The 24,216-nt window shown below is 42.8% G+C and overlaps 1 protein-coding gene and 2 long non-coding RNA genes across 3 annotated transcripts in view; 1 reads left to right on the forward strand and 2 right to left on the reverse strand.

Annotated features, from left to right (window-relative positions):
• The window catches only part of LOC149435690 (uncharacterized), a 262,780-nt gene that overhangs the window by 63,838 nt on the left and 174,726 nt on the right, over positions 1 to 24,216 (forward strand). The window lies entirely within an intron of this gene.
• LOC149435691 (uncharacterized) overlaps positions 1 to 24,216 on the reverse strand; it is an 82,111-nt gene that overhangs the window by 43,088 nt on the left and 14,807 nt on the right. The window lies entirely within an intron of this gene.
• Positions 1 to 24,216, reverse strand: part of LOC149435692 (transient receptor potential cation channel subfamily M member 2-like) — a 62,398-nt gene that overhangs the window by 23,081 nt on the left and 15,101 nt on the right. The window contains exons 2-9 of the mRNA XM_089662484.1: positions 19,592 to 19,680; positions 19,290 to 19,372; positions 15,816 to 15,981; positions 15,499 to 15,679; positions 12,796 to 12,953; positions 8,275 to 8,455; positions 6,995 to 7,050; positions 4,981 to 5,181 (exon numbers count right to left, since the gene is read on the reverse strand). Coding sequence (XP_089518610.1) covers positions 4,981 to 5,181; positions 6,995 to 7,050; positions 8,275 to 8,455; positions 12,796 to 12,953; positions 15,499 to 15,679; positions 15,816 to 15,981; positions 19,290 to 19,372; positions 19,592 to 19,621 — 1,056 coding nt within the window. The 5' untranslated portion in view covers positions 19,622 to 19,680. The remainder of the gene's footprint in view (positions 1 to 4,980; positions 5,182 to 6,994; positions 7,051 to 8,274; positions 8,456 to 12,795; positions 12,954 to 15,498; positions 15,680 to 15,815; positions 15,982 to 19,289; positions 19,373 to 19,591; positions 19,681 to 24,216) is intronic.

Consider the following 24,216-nt stretch of genomic DNA (forward strand, 5'->3'; position numbering starts at 1 on the left):
CATACTACCCACCCTGTATTTCTCCACGTCTACCCTACAAAAGTAAGAGGCACTTTCACATATCACACCCTAAAGCTTCATACATTTCGCCTTCAGTACAAATTTTTTCCATTTCACATAGTATAACCCCATCTTGTCTTCCTGCATATGATACACTTTCTCCATCCTACAAATCTGGTTCACTCTATCTACCCAATCCTCTTCCTTCGGCACCTCTGTCTTATGCCAAAACTTGGGTATCAAACCTTTTGGTGGGTTTAGATAATACCATATACCCGATTCCTTGTAGTTGTTTACTGATAACGCTGTGCTATGTAATAGACAAATCTCTGGATCCAATCCCATATTCATCTCAGTAATCATCCCAATTAAATGAACTATTGTCTTCCAAAACACTTGAATTTTTGGACACTCCCACCATATGTGATATGACGTGTCTATTTCTCCACATCCCCGCCATCACTCCGGTGAGTTCTCCCCACTCATCTTATGTTCAACAATCGGTGTAATGTGCCATCTTATCAAACACTTGTAATTTATTTCCACCTCTCGCATACTTATATTCTCGTGAATTAATCTATATATTTCCTTCTGTTTATCCTCTTCTATCACAACCCCCAAATCTCTTTCCCATTTCACTATATACATTGGCTTTGTGTCTAGTTCAGTGAGAATCTATATATTTTAGCAGTGCCGTGTTTCCCATCTCCCCATGTCTCAAACAGATTCCAATCCTTTCTAGATCTCAAAGGTTTCGGAAAATTCCCAACAAAATGTTTTAATTGGTGATACCTCCACTCATCTGTCTTAGTGAAAATTTCTCCTTTTTCCTCTTCCAAATCCTTAAGTGATCTCAATTCCCCCCCCCCCCCCCCCCCCCCACCATTATATCTCTCAACTGGATATCCTCCTTCTTAAACAATTTTCCTATAATCTCCTCCCTAAAAAATGTAGCTTAATATTTATTTTGAAGTACACACTAGACTAGAGGTGACCATGGTATTGCACATGGCTGACCTTTGTAAAAGGTGTTAGACAGTATATATAGAAGATGTAAAAACCTGGAGATATCTAGGTATTGAGTGACCATCAAACACAACCAAAAATCTTTGCGCTGAATGCGTACTCAAATAAAATGTCTAAATAATCTCATTAAAGTGATAATAAACAAATAATGACTACTGCTGCCACCTTAAATGAAATAACTATACATAAGTGAACATAAATAATCTAGTGGTGCTGTGGCCAACTAATGAGTGAAACACATTCTCCAGTGATAAAATATAAGAAAATAAAATTAAATAAAATAAAATATACATGACCATGGTATCTGCTGGAGAGGAGTAAGGAGATTTATGAAGTCTATGAAGTCTATGAAGTTTACATATAGTCCAACTCTTAGTCAGCGTCTCCGTGTCAAGAAAACCCAATAGTGCTGATGTCTTCTATTAGAAATGTCCTCTTTCTTTCTTTCTTATTTTCTTTCTTTCTTTCTTTCTTTCTTTCTTTCTCTTTCTTTCTTTCTTTCTTTCTTTCTTTTTCTTGATAAACTCCTCTTCCTCCACTTAATACCCTCAACGAAATAAAAATCACATATAGTGCATTATCCAAAATGCATGATATCCCCTCAAGGGGTCACAAAGCTTAATGCAAGTAGATAATCCTCAACCAGATGGATCTCAGTGATGAAACACACGAAAGCTCCTCTACATGGCATCCACAGCAATCAGTGATTATCTCCTTGCATTTACACTTTGTGACCTCTTGAGGGTCGCAGTTTGAAGATAGGATACAGGGGTATTTAAGTGGGCGCGACGTGCACAGCCTCAGAAGAAGTCGGAAGTGACAAAACGCGTCAGGACGTGACGTTGGACGTAAAACAGAAGTTACAGAGCGGCCATTTTGGAAAATGTTTTGCCATTGGAATTTATGCTGAGACACCTTGCTTGTTTGTAAACACAATTTTATCGGTAAAGAGAGATATCCCTATTATTGCCTACTACACTATTTTGGGTATACTTTGTCACATGTTATGATGTTGTGAATTGGATACGTTGTGGAGTATTAAGAAATCAAAATTATGATTCGGCACTTATATTGATGGCAAGCTTGCAAAATATTTGGTTTTTATGATTAATCATAATTTATATTAATATGTGTGAATGGTCTTTTGACAAATGGTAGTATTACAATTCTTCAATTATAACTGAGACTGAAAAATATGAATAAGTTAAGCTGAGACAGTAAAATAAGACAGGAGTTAAGCTGAACTAGCTAAACCAGCTGAAGGCTGAGTATACTATATTTAGGCATAGCTGGTTAAACGTCTCTGGTAGTATATGTCAAGGTTATTAGGAGGACTCATTATAGATTTACTATTACATTATGTATTTTAATAGTATCTGTGTGTATTTAGTATACGTTTCTAACATTGATACATATATAGTTTAGTGATTATACATTGATATGTTGAAAAGATATGTTCTTAAGCTATATTATTCTTTAAATATATAGCTGACGTTACATCATTAGCTTATAATATTATGTACATCAGCATACATATGTTCCTGTCCATCAAAAACATTATGTGAGTGTCATCCCCTCCCTTCTATGCCATACAAGGTATTAAGAATCTCTCGTTATGACACACTCATTCTGCATAAAAGGGTCCATAAGGGACAGGGAGGAGGACACACGCTAAGACTGACACTCTGACACACATACACGCACACACACGTATGAGAAATCCAACAGGTGCATGCAGCAAGGCAAAGTTTGTCACTTCCATCTATTTCTGGCTTCTTCAATAAAGTCTCGAAGGACAAGTAGAGCATGAAGGACATGTTAGCACATGGCCGGACTTCTATGTCAAATAATGGTGACTTATCTTTAAACGTTTGCTTGTTATTTCTACAGTAGTTTTATCTACATGGAACTGTTCATAATACGCTTTACATTGTTATTTTACACCATTGTGTGATAGAATAAAATCACACTTCATTTTTTATTTCATTGGCTCTTTCATTCATAATCGCCTCAAGACACTAAAAGAAGTATTATATGTGTCTAAAATCCAACATGGAGTGAGAGGAGCCCCCCTTTTTATGCAAGTGGACTTTATCATTTGATAAGGTGCATGAGATATGAGGTGGCGGTCAGTGTGTTCACCAGCACTGGGAAAACATTTTTTCATGTGAGGGGAGCATGTATACTGTTTTGAAGATATGACACTATATGTAATTCCTTCGGAGGTACATTTTTCATACGAACGTGGACGGATTTAGGAGCTCAACCATGAAGAATGGTGGATTTTGTTGTTGCTTTTCTACATTTTTAAGAGGGTAAGAGTAAGGATGACAGAAGGTTAGAAGTGGACACAAGGTGGAGTGGAGTGATTTTCACTTATTGGCACTAGTTTTGTAAGTGCGTTTTTTTGTGTTGGATATCATGCGTTTTGGATAATGTACTATGTGCCATTTATATTTCTTTGAGGGTATTAAGTGGAGGAATAGGAGTTTATCACTTGTGAAAGAAAGAAGAATTATCTAATAGAAGACAGCAGCACTATAGTGTTTTCTTGACACGGAGACGCTGACTAAGAGTTGGACTATGTGTTTTGGCTCTCGGGGGAAAACGTATAATTTGGTGTCTGGGGTTTATTATTTATTGTGTTAGCACTTAGTAGCACACCAATACATTTATTTATTTATGAAGTTTACATGGTGATACCGCAATTGGAGACTTTACAAGCAATACATGCCGACCATGAGAGTGGAAGGCATGTGGGTCTGGTGAGTACATACCCAAAAGGGAAGGTGGTTTCCTGAGCACGTGGTGATTTTGGTTCGGTAATAAGATCACAACACTGAAATAGAGGTCTACATGTTATGATGGACTTTATTTTCACATTAGTCAATCTTTCCAAAACTGAGCTCCTAGTATTCCCCCCAGCCCGTGCCCCCCCAACTTCTCCATCAAGATCAACAACAGTCTAGTCCATACCCTCATGCCAGGGTACTAGGTGTAATCCTAGACTCCAATCTGTCCTTTCAGCCCCAGATCCAATCACTGACAAACTCATGTAGACTTCACCTCCGCAACATCTCCAAGATACGACCGTAACTAACCCCGGAAACCACTAAGCAACTCATTCACTCCCTTATTATATCACACCTTGACTATTGTAACTCCCTCCTCATTGGCCTACCTCATCGCAGGCTATCCCCACTCCAGTCCATCATGAATGCTGCTGCCAGACTCATCCACCTTACTAACCACTCTGTATCTGCCACCCCTCTCTACCAATCCACTGGCTTCCAATTGCCCAACGGATAAAATTCAAAACACTAACACTGACGTATAAAGCCATTCATATCACTGCCCCAAATTACATCATCGATCTTGTCTCTAAATACCACCTAAACCGTACTCTCCGCTCCTCGTAAGACCTCCTACTCTCTAGCTCCCTTGTCTCCTCATCCCATGCTCGTCTCCTGGTTTTCTCAAGGGCTTCACCCATCCTCTGGAACTCCCTACCCCAATCTATCAGGCTATCACCTACTCTGCTCACCTTTAGGCGCACTCTGAAAACCCATCTCTTCAGGGAAGCCTACCCCGACCCCAGGTAAATACTGGAATCCTCTACTCTTCCTACCACTCCATCCCCCACAGCTAATTACCTCTTGTAGCACTATCCCCTCCCTCCGAGATTGTAAGCTCCAAGGAGCAGGGCCCTCTAATCCCTCTTGTATTGAACTGTATTGTTACTGTACTGTCTCCCTCCATAATGTAAAGCGCTGAGCAAACTGTCGGCACTGTATAAGTCCTGTATAAGAATAATAATAATAATAGCTGATTGATTTATATCACATGATTGTTTTATTTTATTTCATTTTTTATCACTAGAGAATGTTTTTCACTCATTAGTTGGTCACAGCGCCACTGGATTATTTATGTTCAGTTGTGTGACTAATCACTCACTTTTTTGGTCCACATGATGATTTGATCTTCTGTGAAATTGTCATACGACTCCGAGAAAAGATTTTTCAGTTTCTCCTTAATGAGGCTGACGGTAATGCTGGAGGAATTAATATTCACTACTTGTGCTATGATGTCAGCAACTCGCCCAGAACCCTCCACGATGACACAAGGGGTGTTGTTACACATTGAATTGTAGATGGTCTGTAAGAGGGACGGTTAGAACACTGGAGAGAAGGTTACATACACTCTACAGTGGAAATAGGTTTTGGCACACTCATGGTAAATGGCTGTCTCAAATAGAAAGAGGAGAGGATGCTGGGGGCCAAGTCATCAGAGAAGGAGCAAGAGGAGTGGATGCTGGAGGCTATGTGATCAGTGAGCGGGAGCAAGAGGAGAGGATGCTGGAGGCTATGTGATCAGTGAGCGGGAGCAGGAGGAGAGGATGCTGGAGGCTACGTGATCAGTGAGCGGGAGCAGGAGGAGAGGATGCTGGAGGCTACGTGATCAGTGAGCGGGAGCAGGTGGAGAGGATGCTGGAGGCTATGTGATCAGTGAGCGGGAGCAGGAGGAGAGGATGCTGGAGGCTATGTGATCAGTGAGGGGGAGCAGGAGGAGAGGATGCTGGAGGCTATGTGATCAGTGAGGGGGAGCAGGTGGAGAGGATGCTAGAGGATACGTGATCAGTGAGCGGGAGCAGGAGGAGAGGATGCTGGAGGATATGTGATCAGTGAGCGGGAGCAGGAGGAGAGGATGCTGGAGGCTATGTGATCAGTGAGCGGGAGCAGGAGGAGAGGATGCTGGAGGATATGTGATCAGTGAGAGGGAGCAGGAGGAGAGGATGCTGGAGGCTATGTGATCAGTGAGCGGGAGCAGGAGGAGAGGATGCTGGAGGCTATGTGATCAGTGAGCGGGAGCAGGAGGAGAGGATGCTGAGGGTTGTGTGATCAGTGAGAGTAGAGGATACTGGTGACTATGTAATCATTGAGCAGGAGCAAGAGGAGAGGATGCTGGGGCCATGTGATTAGTGGGTGGAAGCAAAGAGGAGAGGATGCCAGGGGCGGTGTGATCAGTGAGCTCCCAAACAGTAGAGCAAGCCACAGACTGAGCAATTTTCGATTCCCCCATCAAACAGGCAGTGTTGATGGGGGAATTTTGCCCGCTGAGCCATTGTGTCCTCCCTGTGGGGGAACAGAGGGAATCATCCATGCTGGGAGAGCACAGTGACTACTGCTAGCACATATAATAGCCACTAACAATAATCAATAATAAATAAATCCAACAGACTGCTTGTACCTTAGTTGATCGATCAATCAACTTGTGTACATTCAGCCTAGCCATACATGTTTCATTTTGAACAGTCTATGGCCAGATTTAGGAAACAATTGTGTTCAGAATCAAATACAATTAGTAAGTAAAGTTAATGATAAGTTTTATAAAATATAATTCCTAGTTTTTCCTGAATTACCCTTCCACAGTTGGTGGTGTCAGTGTGGAGTGTTTACATTTTAAAAAACGTAAATAGTTATCCTAACAAATGCAATATACAATGATATGGGAAATGGCAGTGACATAAACACATACAACACAGACATAAGTTGAACTGGATAGACTGGTGTCTTTATTCAACTTTACCAACTATGTAACAATATCATTTTTAGAACTATGTAGTACAAACACTTATGTGTTCAGAGAAACAATATCAATAGTATGGGCTGTATTACAGATGCTTCCAATGCATGCATGCAAACCTCAAGACAATTCCCGACACCAATCTGATACTAGAAACATTGTATTCTCCAGCTAGGAACCATACGACTAGTTTTCTATTCTTATCCACCCAATAAGCAGTTGTTGTCTATCTACAAGAGGTATGTACAGGATATTCCTACTTGAACCTTGATGCTATTTTCACAGGGAAATCAATAAGATTGCAAAGGCATACGGTGCTCACAAAGTGCATTTATATCAATAATTTATAGCAATTATAGACCTGACTAGGCATTTGTGAACTCACATCCAACGTTCCGGGACCTCCTTCCAGCACCACACACACTGCTTTAATGGCTGTTTCTGAGATAAAGAAAGAAAATAAGATACAAATACAGCTCAGTTGATTGTGGGATGGATACATCCTACTGCTGCTTTCACAATTAGACAGTCTGTGAGCACATTGTATATAAATGTGTTCTGAGCTTTCAACATTTCAATATCTGGTGGATGCTAGAGAGTTAAAATATATCTAATGCCAAAACATTTTTTTTTTTAGTGGATAGGGAATGTTTGAAATTATACTTGTTTTTTTTTCTGTGTCTCATTTTCCTTCAATTCCTGTACCAGAGACACAACAGGTATAGATGACCACTGTCTTGTGTTTGCCAGGGAGGGGGATTGCCCATTTAGCTGGCACGAATACCAGTGTCTCCATTCAAAATTTCCTCTCAATCCCTGTTCTGCCTGTCCAACCCCTATTTACGGCTGTAAAATTCTTAATTTCCTATCACTTTCTGTTCTGAGACAATGATCAGTATAACAACAAAGGTGGTGAATCTCCCCAGCAAGGACACAGAGTGCAAAAAAGGACCTAACCAGCCCCTACTAAAAAAAACAGTTGGGCTTTGGATACACTTTAAGCCAACTAATGGCTTCTTATATCCATCAGGGGCAATATAGTTGAGATTTATGTGGCTGAGAGAGGAATCTGCAGACTTGCCAAGGTGTGCTATCATGAATGGCACCCCTCTCCTTTCTGCCTGGAGATTTCAACAGGATAAAAAACACAATAAGGAAGGTAGGAACAGAACAAGGAACTTTGAGGGAGGCCTCACTCCGGGACCGTTCAGTAGAAAAGAAGCCATGGGGTCATTAGACTCTACCTATCAATAAAATTTAGTTTAGTTTTGATAGTAGACTAACACTTTAATACTGGGAGTAAGGTCTCTTCTGGAAGGCTCTCATGATATGCCCCTCTACAATACAATGGTAAGACTGGATAATTCTGACTAGTTGACCTTCAAGCAGGGGCGGACTGACAACTGATGGGACCCCCGGGCAATAAGGGATCATGGGGCCCCTGTGTCCTTGCCCAAACTCAAAAAAGCCTATGAAAAAGGTACCAGGGGCATCTCATGGGACCCCCTACTGACGCCGGGCCCTTGAGCAGTGCCCGAGTTTCCAAATGGTCAGTCCGCCCCTGCCTTCAAGGCACCAATCCATCCAATCTCTTCCATTTCTCATTCTTGTGTCACTACATCTTCCTGTTTTGCCAGCTAAACTTGCATGCCATCTCCCCCTCACCTCCTCTGTGCATTGTCTGTTCAGAGATAAATTTCTCAAGACGAGTTCTCAGTGGAATTTCCACCCCATAGCGTCCATGTGTCCCATCATCCACCAGTATGAAGTGTGTGTGGTTGTTGTCCAAACAACACAGTGCCCCCTGCGATCCTACATCCATGGGGTACAAGGCAGGAGCTCCCCCCTACAGACAAATTAACATAAAAAGAAGTATATTAATGCGGTTACACATATTTTTTTCTCTGTTTAGAAGCTTTGTTCCTTACATGTGACACAAGGAGGGTTAATGAATTGCCTGCAATGCTGAGCAGCAGTGATACGTTTAGGGAAGGCTATAAACAATGTTCATCTATAGAGTTTCCTCTCCACATTGGGGGCTGCCATTTTGGGTATATTATGTATGCTGGCCAGATGGTGATTGGCGGATAGAAGGCACAGATGAAGGGGATATGGAGTGTTTTGCATTTTGGAATAACAAGGGCTTGCTTGGAGGAACTGAGACTTGTGAGGAATGTAGTTCCAGGAAATACTGAGCCTGTTTTACAGATTGTCTCTCTGACTACAGGAAAGAAAAGGAAGGTCCGATCCCAAGTTTGAGTATATGTGGTGAGGACATTGTGGAAGACATACCATGCTGCAGGCTGAATGTTTTCTGTACATGCTGAAAACGTTCTTATAAAGAAAAAGGATAAGCGAGCGCTAAAAGTCTGTCAGCTGCTAAACACCAAAGGTACCAAAACCTCTAGAAATCAATAATATACAGCAGTGTGTAGCGCTAAAATAACCAGATCAAAGAATATTATGACATCAGTGGAACTTGAAGACATCAAAATCCAATATATAAATAGCATAAATAGCATAAGACACGTGTTGTCATAAAAAATACCTCAAATGAATCAGTTAAAAGATGGATAAAACATAATAAAGCACAGTAACATATAAAGTGATAAAACATTGCTCTTTGGCTTGGTTGCAATAAATGACCCCCTTTATAAAGGATATCACGCTATTGGCCTCCTCATTTTGGGGCTCCCTGGGAGCTTTAACTATCCACAGAGTGGGAATACCAACATTGGTAGCGGATGTCGGAAGGTGAGGATACCAGGCCTGACCAGACCTTGAAGGGACCCCCAGTTTTCTGAGATTGATATCTCTAAATGCGCAGATTGATTGCGTATCTGGTGAGTGCGCAATCTTTATACCCCGGGATTTATCACTACCCTATTTGGATCATACTACTGGATCCTGAAGATCGTTATGATCTCCTATGCACCTTAATGTTGGACTTTCAATTTGCACTTTACATATCAATAGTCACTGCATAGTGACATGTCAGAACACTGTTTTATCACTTTATATGTTAATGTGCTTTATTATGTTTTATCCATCTTTTAACTGATTCATTTGAGGTGGTTTTTATGACAACACGTGTCTTATGCTATTTATGCTATTTAAGCTATTTATATATTGGATTTTGATGTCTTCAAGTTCAACTGATTTCATAATATTCTTTGAACTGGTTATTTTAGCGCCACACACTGCTGTATATTATTGAAAAAGTTCTTAGCCTGAAAAATAAAACTAATGCAGCCACCATATCTAAGGACTGGTAGGAATTATTGGCAGCTATGGCTGGATTTGGTGTTAGTGCAGGTCTGGGGGCTATAGCTATAAGGTTCTTAACTCAAAGCTCACTTACTCTTGGTGGACCCCAGTGCTCTGCTGGAACAAATGAACTATGAAATTTTCATTGGATTGAATAGAAAGCAGGGCTGTCTTAATAGCATCATGAGCCATGGGCAAAGTTATGCACTGGGGCCCCTACCAGCCTGCCCAAATTTGTGCACCTACTCTCAAGTATTAAAGTAAAACTAGTTGATAGAATTAAACATATATTTATTAGTACTTTAAATAAAATCAATTTTAAATAATAAAAAACGTGCCATAAATCAAAGACTGATCAACATGACGGTCACATTACAGGGGTGATCAGGAGGGCACAATACTGGGATCAGGAGGGCAAAGTATAGGTACTGGGATGCTGCCTGGAACACAGTCATTCTGGGATAGTTTAGTAAAAATCGTGACTGTCCTGGCAAATCTGGGACAACTGGCAAGTATGATTCAATGCACGATTATTATGGGCCCCCATGCATCTGGGGGTGCCCATGCATTAAGATGGCCCTGATAGAAAGCACAAATCCTGAGAGGAGCCGGAGCTGGCATGAGGATTTTCAAGAAGAGGTTGTGCATTGCAGAACAGGTCACACAGCAAAATTCATAGCTGAGCAGCTTAAAGACATAATGATAGGTTGTCTCCTATCTAAATTGGTCCTATGTGTATGAATGTGAGTTAGAGACCTTAGATTTTAAGTTCCTTGTGGGCAGGGTCTGATCTGAATGTCCTTACAGGATGTCTTCAACTTACAAGCCGACCTCAATGCACTGTTTAATTGGGCAACTATGTGGCAAATGAGGTTTAATGTTGATAAATGTAAGGTTCTGCACTTGTGGGCTAAGAATATGATTCATACATACTAGGGGGGGTACACCTGGGGGAATCAATGGTGGAGAAGGATCTGGGAGTTCTGGTAGATCACAAGCTTAATAATGGCATGCAATGCCAAGCTGCTGGTTCTAAAGCGATTAACATCCTCTCTTGTATTAAAAGAGGTATAGACTCCAGAGAGAGATATCATATTACCCCGGTATTAATCATTAGTAAGACCTCATCTGGAATATGCAGTTCAGTTTTGGGCACCAATTCACAAAAAGAACGTTGGGGAACTGGAGAAAGAAAAGAGAAGGGCATCCAAACTGATAAGAGGCATGGAGGAGCTCAGCTATGAGAAAAGATTAGGGGAACTGAACGTATTCTCTCTTGAGAAGAGGAGATTAAGGGGGGATATGATCTCCATGTATAATACATAAGGGGGGGGTATGATCTCCATGTACAATACATAAGGGGGATATGATCTCCATGTATAATACATAAGGGGGGATATGATCTCCATGTATAATACATAAGGGGGGATATGATCTCCATGTACAATACATAAGGGGGATATGATCTCCATGTATAATACATAAGGGGGGATATGATCTCCATGTATAATACATAAGGGGGATATGATCTCCATATATAATACATAAGGGGGGATATGATCTCCATATATAATACATAAGGGGGATATGATCTCCATGTATAATACATAAGGGGGGATATGATCACCATGTATAATACATAAGGGGGATATGATCTCCATGTATAATACATAAGGGGGATATGATCTCCATGTATAATACATAAGGGGGGATATGATCTCCATGTATAATACATAAGGGGGGATATGATCCCCATGTATAATACATAAGGGGGATATGATCTCCATGTATAATACATAAGGGGGGATATGATCTCCATGTATAATACATAAGGGGAGATATGATCTCCATGTGTAATACATAAGGGGGATATGATCTCCATGTATAATACATAAGGGGGATATGATCTCCATGTATAATACATAAGGGGGGATATTATCACCATGTATAATACATAAGGGGCGATATGATCACCATGTATAATACATAAGGGGGATATGATCTCCATGTATAATACATAAGGGGGGATTTGATCTCCATGTATAATACATAAGGAGGGATATGATCACCATGTATAATACATAAGGGGGGATATGATCTCCATGTATAAATACATCAGTGGTTCATATAGTGAACTCGGTGTAGAGCTATTCACCCTGAGGTCATCACAGAGGACAAGGGGGCACTCTTTATGTCTGGAGGAAAAGAATTTTAATCTACAAACACGGAATGGTTTCTTCACAGTGAGAGCTGTGAGAATGTGGAATAGACTCCCTCAAGAGTTGGTTGTGTTCAGCTCAGTGGATTGCTGTAGGAAAGTCCTGGATTCTTTCTTGGATACACAGAATATAACTTAATATAACATTTATAGGTAAAGTTGATCCAGGGAATATCCGATTGCCTCTTGGGGGTGACCTCGATGGACTTTCGTCTTTTTTCAGCCAGGCTAACTATGCAGTATACAGTATATGCAAAGCACTGCATAAGTTGCCAGTGCTTTATAAGTATCTGTAATAAATAAACCGTTAAATAAAGAAAAAGAAGGAAGCCACACTCCATTTGAAGTCCCTTGTATACTAGATTACAAGCCTGATGCACACACTGTTCCACCCTTTGATGCAATCGCCAACACCATTCATTCCTTCCAGAGCTTATTCATATATATACTGCACTGTGTGTAAAGGCTAGTAGCTGCCATACACGAGCAGCATTGTGTCACAAGATTAACTCTCTTAAACTCCAGACTTTAATGGAAAATGATCTTCTAGGCTGAATAAGAGATCCATAGCTTTCTCCTAATTCCTAAATCTTGTGCCTTGTGTTCCTTAAAAGAAAGATCACAAAAAATTCTGGCATTTAGTACAAGATATTTCTATGAAAGTTATGTTCTATATGATGTAGAATATGTCTACTTCTTACCGCCTCACTGATCAGTAATTTTCGGTTGTGGACGATGCCCCAGGTAGCAATGCCTATCAGGACAATCTCAGAGCCTTTGCCTCCACTGAAATTCCGTATGGCTTCACCTACAAGCTTCATGACCCCAGCATGAGAACCTCCAGTGATGATCCAGGCCCCTGTATGTAAGAAAGGGAGGAGAGATTGGCTATACAAAATATGGCTGCACTGTCTGTACTGTAACCCTCTCTGGTTAGCCATTTCATCATCCACTTCCTTACTTACACTACAAACAGCATATGAAAAGTACAAAAAATGGCCCCTGCCCCAGTCTATAACTGGCCTTCACAGCAAGGAGCACATGGAAGGACAACGCATGTCAAACAACAAAAGAGACAAATTCCTGGCTCAGCTTGCCAACCAGCCTGCAAACAAGCAGACTTAAAAACAGGGGTTTAGTTATGACACATTTTGCAAACACATGCGTAAGCTACAGAGCCTCTTCAGGGCACCCTGATATTCCGTAGTCGTGACTATACAAATTTTGAGAGCCCTCATAGTAGAGGCACATGTCTTTAACCCCTCGCCTACAGGGAACGTATACCCCCTTCCTGCCCAGGCCAATTTCCAGCTTTCAGCGCTGTTGCACTTTGAATGACAATTGAGCGGTCATGCAACACTGTACCCATATGACATTTTTAGCATTTTTTTGTGACAGATAGAGATTTATTTTGGTGGTATTTAATCACCTCAGGGTTTTTATTTTTTCTTGAACAAACCAAAAACCACTGAAACTTTTGAAAAAAAACATGTTTTTCTTAGTTTTTGTTATAAAATTTTGTAAATAAGTGATTTTTCTCCTTCATTGATGTGCTCTAATGAGGCTGCAGTGATGGGCACTGATAGGCTGCACTGATGGACACTGATAGGTGGCACTGATGGGCACTGGTAGGTGGCACTGATGGGCATTGACAGGCATCACTGATGGGCACTGAAATGCGACACTCATATATGGCACTGATAGACGGCACTGATAGGCGGCACTGACTGGCACTGATAGGCGGCACTGACTGGCACTGTTAGGCGGCACTGATAGGCAGCACTGACGGGCACTGATAGGCAGCACTGATGCACACTGATAGGCGGCACTGACTGGCACTGATAGGCGGCACTGACTGGCACTGATAGGTGGCACTGACTGGCACTGATGGGTGACACTGAAAGGCAGCTCAGATGGGCACTGATATGTGGCATTGATGTGGCACTGATGGGCACTAGCAGCTGGTATGGATGAGCACAGAGCTGGCACTGTTGAACACTGACAGGTGGCGCTGCTGGGGCTACATAGATCATCAGGGCACACTGATCATCAGTGCTCTGATGATCTGTGTAGATGTCCCCTCTGAGGAATGCCAATTACCGGCTCTCCTCTCCTCTGTCAGCGTGATAGCTCAAGAGGAGAGAAATGCCGATAACCAGCATTGCCCTGTTTACATGTGATCAGCTGTGATTGGACACAGCAAATCACATGACCGAGCCGACATCTTCAGCTCTTTCCGTAGATCGGTGATCCGCTGTGTCCGAGGGACACGGCGCACCACCAATCGCCGTGCATGCGTGGTGAGAATGGGAGGACGTCATATGATGTCCTCCCAGAACGAGAGAACCACCTTGCGTCCATCATATTACTATATGGCGGGCGGGAGCAGTTAATGGATAGACCAAGGGCAGGTGGACCTAAGGGAGCCCACCCCTCCTTAAAGGTACCGGAGAGCACTGGACACCCAGCATGTAGCACAATGGCAGCTAAGGTGTCCAGTACGCCTCCTCACTAACAACTCAACAGTACAAAAAATGGCCACTGCTCCAGTCTATAACTGGCCTTCACAGCAAGGAGCACATGAAAGGGCAACACATATCAAACAACAAAAGATAAAAATTCCTGGATGACTGAACGACTGAAGTAAGTTGGCAAGATGGTATTTTAATAATATAAATGGAGTGTTTCTTATAAGAGGAAACTATTGCTGTTTATTGTGAAACGGCAGGAATTTATTCTTTTAGACTTGAAAGGTACTTAGAGGGGGTCTACTGAAGGCAGACAGTGTTGACCGAGGAATTCCTCCAGCCGAGTCATTGTGCCGTCAGCCCCTGCTGGGAGAAGACAGTAACTATTACTAGCAGGGGAGGACTGACAACTCATGGGGCCCCTGGGCAATAGGGGATCATGGGGCCCCTGTTTCCACGTCCACACTCAAACCACACCCAAAAAAGCCTATGAAAGGTACCAGGGGCATCTCATGGGGCCCCCTACTGACCCTGGGCCCTCGGGCAGTGCCCAAGTTCCCGAATGGTCAGTCCGCCCCTGATTACTAGTGAATATACCAGCAGCTAGCAATAATTGCATGTAAAATTCGGCAGACTGGTTGTACCCAATGTCATCAATCAATCAACTTGGGTGCATTCCGCCTTCCCATACATGGTTCGAACCTCAGCCGGTTTCTGCTGAACCAGCCGAGGCTCAAACTGTCTATGGCTGACTTTAAGCGTCAAGTTTTAGCTCTGCTAGAGGCCATTTTATCTAACAAAAATAAACATTACCTACTTTCCTCAATAGCCACTGAAAATCATGATCATTAAAGTGTTTCAGCCAAGCATTACAAGTGAGGACAGAAGTGACAGTGAAGCACAAGGATGATGTGCTCATTGTAGAAGCCCCATTACCTGTGCTTCGTGCAGCCTTCACAAGGCCCCGGCTGAACTGGGTCTTCAGCCTTGGACTGATGTTGAAATCTTTGGCTCCTCCTGTCACAGATATGAGGAGACTTGGTACACGAAGCCCCCACTGCTCTGTCATCAGTTCAAACAATATGCTGGGCTGAGTGTCGGAGGATGCTCGCACGTACTGTTGAGAAACAGAGCCTAAAGTAACTTATACAGCAAGATGTTTAACCCCAACTATTAAAATGATAAAATGTGTCCAACAGCAGTCTAGGCTTCCACAGCATACAGTAATGTCCTTCAACACCCAACAAGCATACCTTGGCCCAGGTCCTGGTGGTTCCTGTAAATGTCATGTCCCCATATGCATCAGTGGGGAATTCTTCGACATGTTTCTGAGGGTCCCAATTGATTTCAGGTGGGCTATTGGGATGTGAGGTGTCATGAAAATGGGATTCTCTGGTGTAACCACATCCACAGGTCTCCCTAAGAGAGCAATAGAGCATCTATTAGACATGCGATTTGTTTCATTCCGAATTGAAATTCGGCCAAAATTTTACTCATTCGGAGATTCGGACGTATCTAAATTTCCAAATTACAATAGCAATGAATTTAAACGATTTTGAATTAACGATACAAATATTTGTCCAAATTCTTATTGAATCTGAATTAAATTCGAAAATGAAATCAAATGTGAAAACATATTTGAATGAAATCATATTGCTGACTATTGTGGATTTCCTTCAAAGACTATGTGTACTGGTGTTAGAATATAGCTGACTTCAGAAATTTGAATTTCAAAAAGCATAGAATAGAATAAAACAGAATAGAAAAGAATAGAAAAGAAAGGAAAAGAATAAAATAGAAGAAAGTAGCATAGATTTAAATAGAATAGAATAGAAAAAAATATAGCCATATTCCGAAATTTGAATTTCAAAAAGAATGGAATAAAATGGAAAAGAAAACAATAGAAAATAAAGGAAAATAATAGAAAAAATTAGAATAGAATAAAATAGAGTAAAATAGAAAGAATATAGCCATATTCCGAAATTTGAATTTCAAAAAGAATAGAATAGAATAAAACAGGATAGAAACGAATACAGTAAAACAGAATAGAAAATAGAATAAAATAGAATAGAATTGAAAAAATAGAATAGAATAAAATAGAAAGTACGTAACCATCTTCCAAAATTTGAATTTCGAAAAGAACCAGCTATTCTTCACAATGAATTTGCATCGATTTGATATTTTCAATTTGAATTCGATTTGAATACTTCAAATCCATTGTAAAAATTCTAATCCAGTCGAAGACAAATAAATTAAACTAAACTAAAAGAATGCAACAAAACAAAATTAGTAACTTAACAAATTGATCCAAAAACAAAACAAATTTTTTCACTCTGCACTTGTTTAGCATCTATAAAATATTTGCAGCATAGTCTGATAAATTGAACCCAACACTCAGAGGCGTAGCTAGGATATTTTGCACCTGGGGACGAACTACAAAATTGGCGCCCCAGCCCCCCTCCCCGTTTAATCACATCAGTGACAGAAATGATGGGGCACTATTCCTCCAACTGACAATGATGGGGCACTATTCCTCCACTGATACCAATGATGGGGCACTATTCCTCCCACTGATACCAATGATGGGGCACTATTCCTCCAACTGACAATGATGGGGCACTATTCCTCCCACTGACACCAATGATGGGGCACTATTCCTCCCACTGATACCAATGATGGGGCACTATTCCTCCCACTGACACCATTGATGGGGCACTATTCCTCCCACTGATACCAATGATGGGGCACTATTCCTCCCACTGATACCAATGACGGGGCACTATTCCTCCCACTGATACCAATGATGGGGCACTATTCCTCCCACTGACACCATTGATGGGGCACTATTCCTCCCACTGATACCAATGATGGGGCACTATTCCTCCCACTGATACCAATGATGGGGCACTATTCCCCCCACTGATACCAATGATGGGGCACTATTCCTCCCACTGATACCAATGATGGGGCACTATTCCTCCCACTGACACCAATGATGGGGCACTATTCCTCCCACTGACACCAATGATGGGGCACTATTCCTCCCACTGACACCAATGATGGGGCACTATTCCTCCCACTGACACCAATGATGGAGCACTATTCCTCCCACTGACACCAATGATGGGGCACTATTCCTCCCACTGACACCAGTGATGGGGCACTATTCCTCCCACTGACACCAGTGATGGGGCACTATTCCTCCCACTGATACCAATGATGGGGCACTATTCCGCCCACTGATACCAATGATGGGACACTATTCCTCCCACTGACACCAATGATGGGGCACTATTCCTCCCACTGACACCAATGACACTGACCTTGCTGACCCCTGCTCCAGCCTAGGCTCCTTCCCTCTCCCATCCACAGCCAGCATACCTGGTTGCAGCAGCACCCTCCGCACGGCACACTTACCGGTCAGCTGTCTTCTTCACTTGCTCCGGCCGCTCCCTCACTCGATCTTCGCGCTGCCGCTCGGCTCCTCCTTTCCAAGCTCCGCCTCCTCGCAGGTGATTGGCTGCCTGTGTGCCTTTCCTGAGCTACAGTTCTGGTGGAGCTTGTAGAGGGAAGTACAAGCTGCCATAGACTTTCCAGTGATCCCGAGGGTGTGGCCAAATGACAGGGGCGGCATGCCATCCTGCCCACACATCGCGTTCAGGGAAAAGAAGACACCGGACCTGCAGACCTCTCAACCCCTCCTCCAGCAGCGCCTCCTGGACTGGATCGTTGTGGGACTGGGACACGGAGCCAGGAAAGACACAGCAGCCCGCTGCCCGCCCCTGTACTAAGTGTCCCTTCCATTGGAAGGGGGGCGGTGGCACCACGCTGCCCCCCTAAAATGTGCCGCCCTATGCAAACTCCTTGTTTGCCTCATGGCAAATACGCCCTTGGTTGTAAGCCTCATTTTGGCGCCCCTATACCTTGGCGCCCGGGAACATATGTACCCCCCTGCCCCCCATAGCTACGCCTCTGCCAGCACTGATGACCTATTCCACCATACACAACAAACAATGAACGTATAGGATCCTATAGACACATTTATGGCATGATGTGTAGGCCACAGCAGAAGAAATACATTATTGTTGTGGAGACTGGAAGGACTTTGATGTTCCAGTTAGTCTTCACATCTCTGCAGCTGGGGAATGTGAAATGTAAAATCGGGGACCACGTGTAAAATCACGCACATTCCCAAACCACAAAGTAAACGCACTGAAATTTAGCATACACGTGGGGGTGCCATTGTTAATGGCACTCCCACACATCTGCACTTGTGGTGCGTTTTCACACAAAGCCTCATGTTACCACAGCACCATGCAGTTTGGTGCCGCACAATTTAAAAAAAAAAGGGTTGGGGATTTTTTTTTCCTTCATTTCTCTGGGTGAGGCAGGCTATTGAAATGAATGGGTGCCCAGATCTGAACTGTGCCTTGAAGGGACAGAACATCAGTGACATAGCATAGTAGATCAGGTAATAGATCATAGTAGATCAGGTAATAGATCATAGTAGATCAGTTAATAGATCATAGTAGATCAGGTAATAGATCATAGTAGATCAGGTAATAGATCATAGTAGATCAGGTAATAGATCATAGTAGATCAGTTAATCTGCAGCAATGAAGCTTCTAAAAACGGGCCTCCTGTTGCTTGCAATTATACACATTGATCAATATCTTTTATGTCGGCCAAAATATTGCACAGAACTCTGTTGTAGATGACGTACTTACCCATCACTAGACTTTTGTGGGATGAAAGCAACGCATTCTTTTTTCTTAATATTCGTTGAAACCCAAGAATTAAGGTCAGCAATCTGTAAATGAATGATAGTAAATTTGAAAGCGACATTCTGATTGAAAGAAAAGAAAATAGAAAAAAGACAAACTCAGCATGGATAAAGCAGAGGAGGCACACAAGATCGAGGGAGAGCCAAAGAAGACATTTAATGGAGAAGGAGCAGAGAGCAGATAAACCAGGGCCAAAATAAAGAACGTAAAACAGTTTTAAAGTGATGACACAGTAGGAGACTCACCGGTTCAAGAGGGCCCTGAGAGAAAGACATTTATCAATTCAATGGAGGCCAGAGGGGAGGAGAAACATCAGCTTAAAGCAGAGTTCCACCTAAAAAGAAAAAATAAACGTCAGCAGCTACAAAACTGTACAGTGGGGATCAAAAGTTTGGGCACCCCAGCTAAAAATTTGTATTAATGTGCATAAAGAAGCCAAGGAAAGATGGAAAAATCTCCAAAAGGCATCAAATTACAGATTAGACATTCTTATAATATGTCAACAAAAGTTAGATTTTATTTCACCATACTGCCCCGAACTACATTACCGACCTAATATCCAAGTACCGCCCAGCACGCACACTCCGCTCCTCACAAGACATCCTTCTCTCTAGTTCCCTGGTCTCCTCCTCCCATGCCCGCCTCCAGGACTTCTCTAGGGTGTCACCCATCCTCTGGAACTCCCTTACCCAACCCATCAGATTATCACCTACTCTCCTCTCCTTTAGGCACACCCTGAAAACCCATCTCTTCAGGGAAGCCTACCCCCTGCTAACTTGACCGACCTCCTCCACTCTTCCTACCACTCCATCCCCCACAGCTATCTCCTCCTGTACCACTATCCCGTCCCTTCTAGATTGTAAGCTCGAAAGAGCAGGGCCCTCGATCCCCTCATGTTTTGCATTGTATTGGTATTGTTCTGTCACATGTTCTGTCCCCCTTTGTAATGTACAGCGCTGAGTGAACTATTGGCGCTTTATAAATACTGTATAATAATAATAATAATTTCCATCATTTACACTTTCAAAATAACAGAAAACAAAAAAATGGCGTCTGCAAAAGTTTGGGCACCCTGCAGAGTTAACATCTTGTACTGCCCCCTTTGGCAAGTATCACAGCTTGTAAACGCTTTTTGTAGCCAGCCAAGAGTCTTTCAATTCTTTTTTGAGGTATCTTTGCCCATTCTTCCTTACAAAAGTCTTCCAGTTCTTTGAGATTTCTGGGCTGTCTGTCACGCACTGCTCTTTTAAGGTCTATCCATAGATTTTCAATTATGTTGAGGTCAGGAGATTGTGAAGGCCATGGCAAAACCTTCAGTTTACGCCTCTTGATGTAATCCCCCATGGATTTCGAGGTGAGGGAAAACCTGTCATACAGGTGGTCAGGCACCATTGCTAGCTTCTGTGTTCTTCACCTATAACATCTGCCTTTCCCATAAGGCAAACAGACCTACCAGTACTCGGTTGCCCCCAGGACTTATACACAATGCTATAGTGCCTGGCCACCACACCAGGGCAGGGGCAAATTTAGCAAAGCAAACAGGTACTAGTTGTTGTCAGAAAAACAGAGTGGTTCAATAACAGTCCAGGTCAAAAGGCAGGCAGAGTTCAGAGAATAGTGCAATATCCAGTCTGAGGTCATCAACAATTGAATCCAAATGGCAGAGCAGGGCAGACAAACAGGGAGTTTGGAACACATATACACACGCCATCACAAGCATGAGACTGCAGGCTTGGCTGGCTTAAATCAACTTTGGTCTCCACCCAGAGGCTGGCCATATCAATCACCTTGCAGGTGGACAGACAAACAGGGATGCATCATAGCTAAAACCAGGATTCTGCAATAAGACCAACAGCTGTCAAAGAACAAGACAATTTGCACACTCCCGACAAAAACATCAAGTACAAAAGAGGCCCTGAGAGGAGGAAAAACAGCATTTTGAGGGGGCAAACGAGAAGAGGCACACTATCTCAAGAAGGGACAGAGAGAAGAGAACACAGCATCTCAAGGAGGGCCAAAGACAGGAGGGAGGGCTAGTGAGGAAAAAACAGACAAGTTCAAATTCAAAGGGGGACCTGAGAGGAGAAAAACACCTATTTGGGGGGGGGCAAAGAGAGGAGGCACAACATCTCAAGAAGAGACAGAGAGAATAAGACACACTATCTGAAGGAGAGTCAGACAGAAAGGTAAACAATAGTTTGGGTGGGGGGTAGATGGAAAATTAAACAACAATTGAAATAGTCCTATAAATGGAGGAGACAATGAAGCTCAAATGGGGACAAGAGGTGGAGACAGCGCACAAATCAAGGGAGGGAACGGAGCAAGTACGCACTTCAGCTTGAGGAGGGCCAGGGAAGAGAAGGCACCCCAGCTCAAAGGAGACCAAAGAGAGTAAGGGGACACTATCTTAAAGAGGGCCAGAGAGATGATACATCACCTCAAAGAGGGCTAGGGGTGAGGAGACGCATAACTTCAAGGAGGAACAGAGACATGGGGACTCGTCATACTAACGAGTTTGGCCTTCAAGACCAGATGGCAGAAGATTAGCTGCACTGCAGTGGGAACTTCTATCATGCTTATCCAAAAAAGAATATAATTTCCCGTGACACCAGTAGAAGAAATGCAGCTGTGGGGCAGGCATTCTCAGTTGGCAATGAAAGCATTGTAAGAAGTTATAATCAGAGAGCAAAAATTTGGAGGAGGTGCTAATCTTCCCTGCTGCATGCAAAACGTAATATAAATTAGCCTAGAGTTGGGATATAAATATGATACAATATAGTGTGTGTATACAGTACATATATACACTGCTCAGCATAAATGAGTACACCCCTTTTGAAATGTAAGATTTTAATCAATATCTCACTGAACACAAAAACAATTTCCAAAATTTCGACAAAACTGAGTTTTATAGGTTAATAATGTAACTTAGATTACAAAATCTTCAGTTTTACTCAAATTAGTTGAAGAAAAAAATGAATACACCCCACAACAAAATCTACTTGTATAGCGCCATCAATTTACGCAGCGCTTTACATATATACTGTATATTGTACATTCACATCAGTCCTTAACCCTATTCCCCCCAGCCCATGCCCCCTCCCCTGACTTCTCCATCAAGATCAATAACACAACCATCAGTCCCTCTCCTCATGCCAGGGTACTAGGTGTAATCCTAGACTCCCATCTGTCCATTCAGCCCCAAATCCAATCGCTGTCCAAATCTTGTAGACTTCACCTCCGCAACATCTCCAAGATACAGCCGTTCCTAACCTCGGAAACCACTAAGCAACTTATTCACTCCCTTGTTATATCTCGCCTTGAATACTGTAAATCCCTCCTCATTGGCCGACCTCATCGCAGGCTATCCCCTCTTCAGTCTATCATGAATGCTGCTGCCAGACTCATCCACCTTACTAACCGTCCTGTATCTGCCATCCCTCTCCGCCAATACCTCCACTGGCCCCCATTCAGTGTCCTCCACCCCTCTCTGCCAATCCCTCCATTGACCTCCACTCAGTGTCCTCCATCCCTCTCTGCCAATCCCTCCACTGGCTTCCCATTGCCCAATGAATAAAATTCAAAACATTAACAATCACATATAAAGCCATTTATAACTCTGCCCCAAATTACATCACCGATCTTGTCTCCAAATATCACCCAAACTGTCCTCTCTGCTCCTCTTACGACCTCCTGCTCTCTAGCTCCCTTGTCTCCTCCTTCCATGCTCATCTCCAGGACTTCTCCAGAGCCTCCCCCATCCTCTGGAACTCTCTACCCCAATCAATCCAGCCATCACCTACTCTGCCCACTTTTAGGTGATCTCTGAAAACCTATCTCTTCAGGGAAGCCTATCCCGCCTTCAGCTAATAACAAAATCTTCTATTCCTCCTACTGTCAGTTCACCCCCCCATCTTTAGGTTGAAAACTCATTTATTCAGGGAAATCTGTCCCTCTTCCACCTAAGGACTTACTTGGGCCACCTCCATCAGATCATCCTATGCAGCTATTACCTTTTTTACCACCCCCCCCCTCCCTGTTAGATTGTAAGCTCCAAGGAGCAGGGCCTCCTAACCCTCTTGTATTGATCTGTATTGTTACTGTATTGTCTCCCTTTATATTGTAAAGCACTGAGCAAACTGTTGGCGCTATATAAATCCTGTATATTAATAATAATACTAACACTCAAGGAGTGTACAATCTATGGTCCCTAACTCACATTCATATACTAGGGACAATTTAGACAGGAGCCAATTCACCTACCAGCATGTCTTTGGAGTGCGGGAGGAAACCGGGGTACCCAGAGGAAACCTACACAGGCACAGGGAGAACATGCAGGTGGTGCCGTGGTTGGGATTTGAACCAATGACCCTAGTACTGCCAGGTGGAAGTGCTAACCATTTAGCCCACAATTGCTTGCTTTGTAGAAAATAGAATGGGGATGAGAACAGGTGGTTGGAGCATGTGTGGCATCAATAGCTAAATCTGTCAGAGTAGAAAAATGTGCACCCTACTGGATGCTAGCCACTGATTTAGGAATTGCGAGTGGAGAAGTGGCGCCCTGGGCAGCTGTCCCTCCTGCCCACCCCTTGTCCCAGTCCTGACTTTGACTAAAGTTTGATAATGCCTGTGCTGTAGGTGTAGACCATATACGAACCTCCCAAAGTCTGGCCGAAAAAAATGTCATCATCCCATCCTGCCTTGTTGCTAGGACGTTGCTAAGACACTTTTATTTTCTAACATAGCAAGAATAGAGAAGAACAGAGACGAAATTCAGCTTGATCCATCGTTAGTTCAGAGAATGAGTACATCACCTGCCAGATGCAGGCATCCTCCGCAGTGCATTCCACCTCTAATTGGGCTTAGTAGTAGT

The sequence above is a fragment of the Staurois parvus genome, unplaced genomic scaffold, assembly GCF_062004578.1.
Source record: "Staurois parvus isolate SC_StPar_1 unplaced genomic scaffold, SC_StPar_1.0 ptg001481l, whole genome shotgun sequence".
Taxonomy (NCBI): Eukaryota; Metazoa; Chordata; class Amphibia; order Anura; family Ranidae; genus Staurois; species Staurois parvus.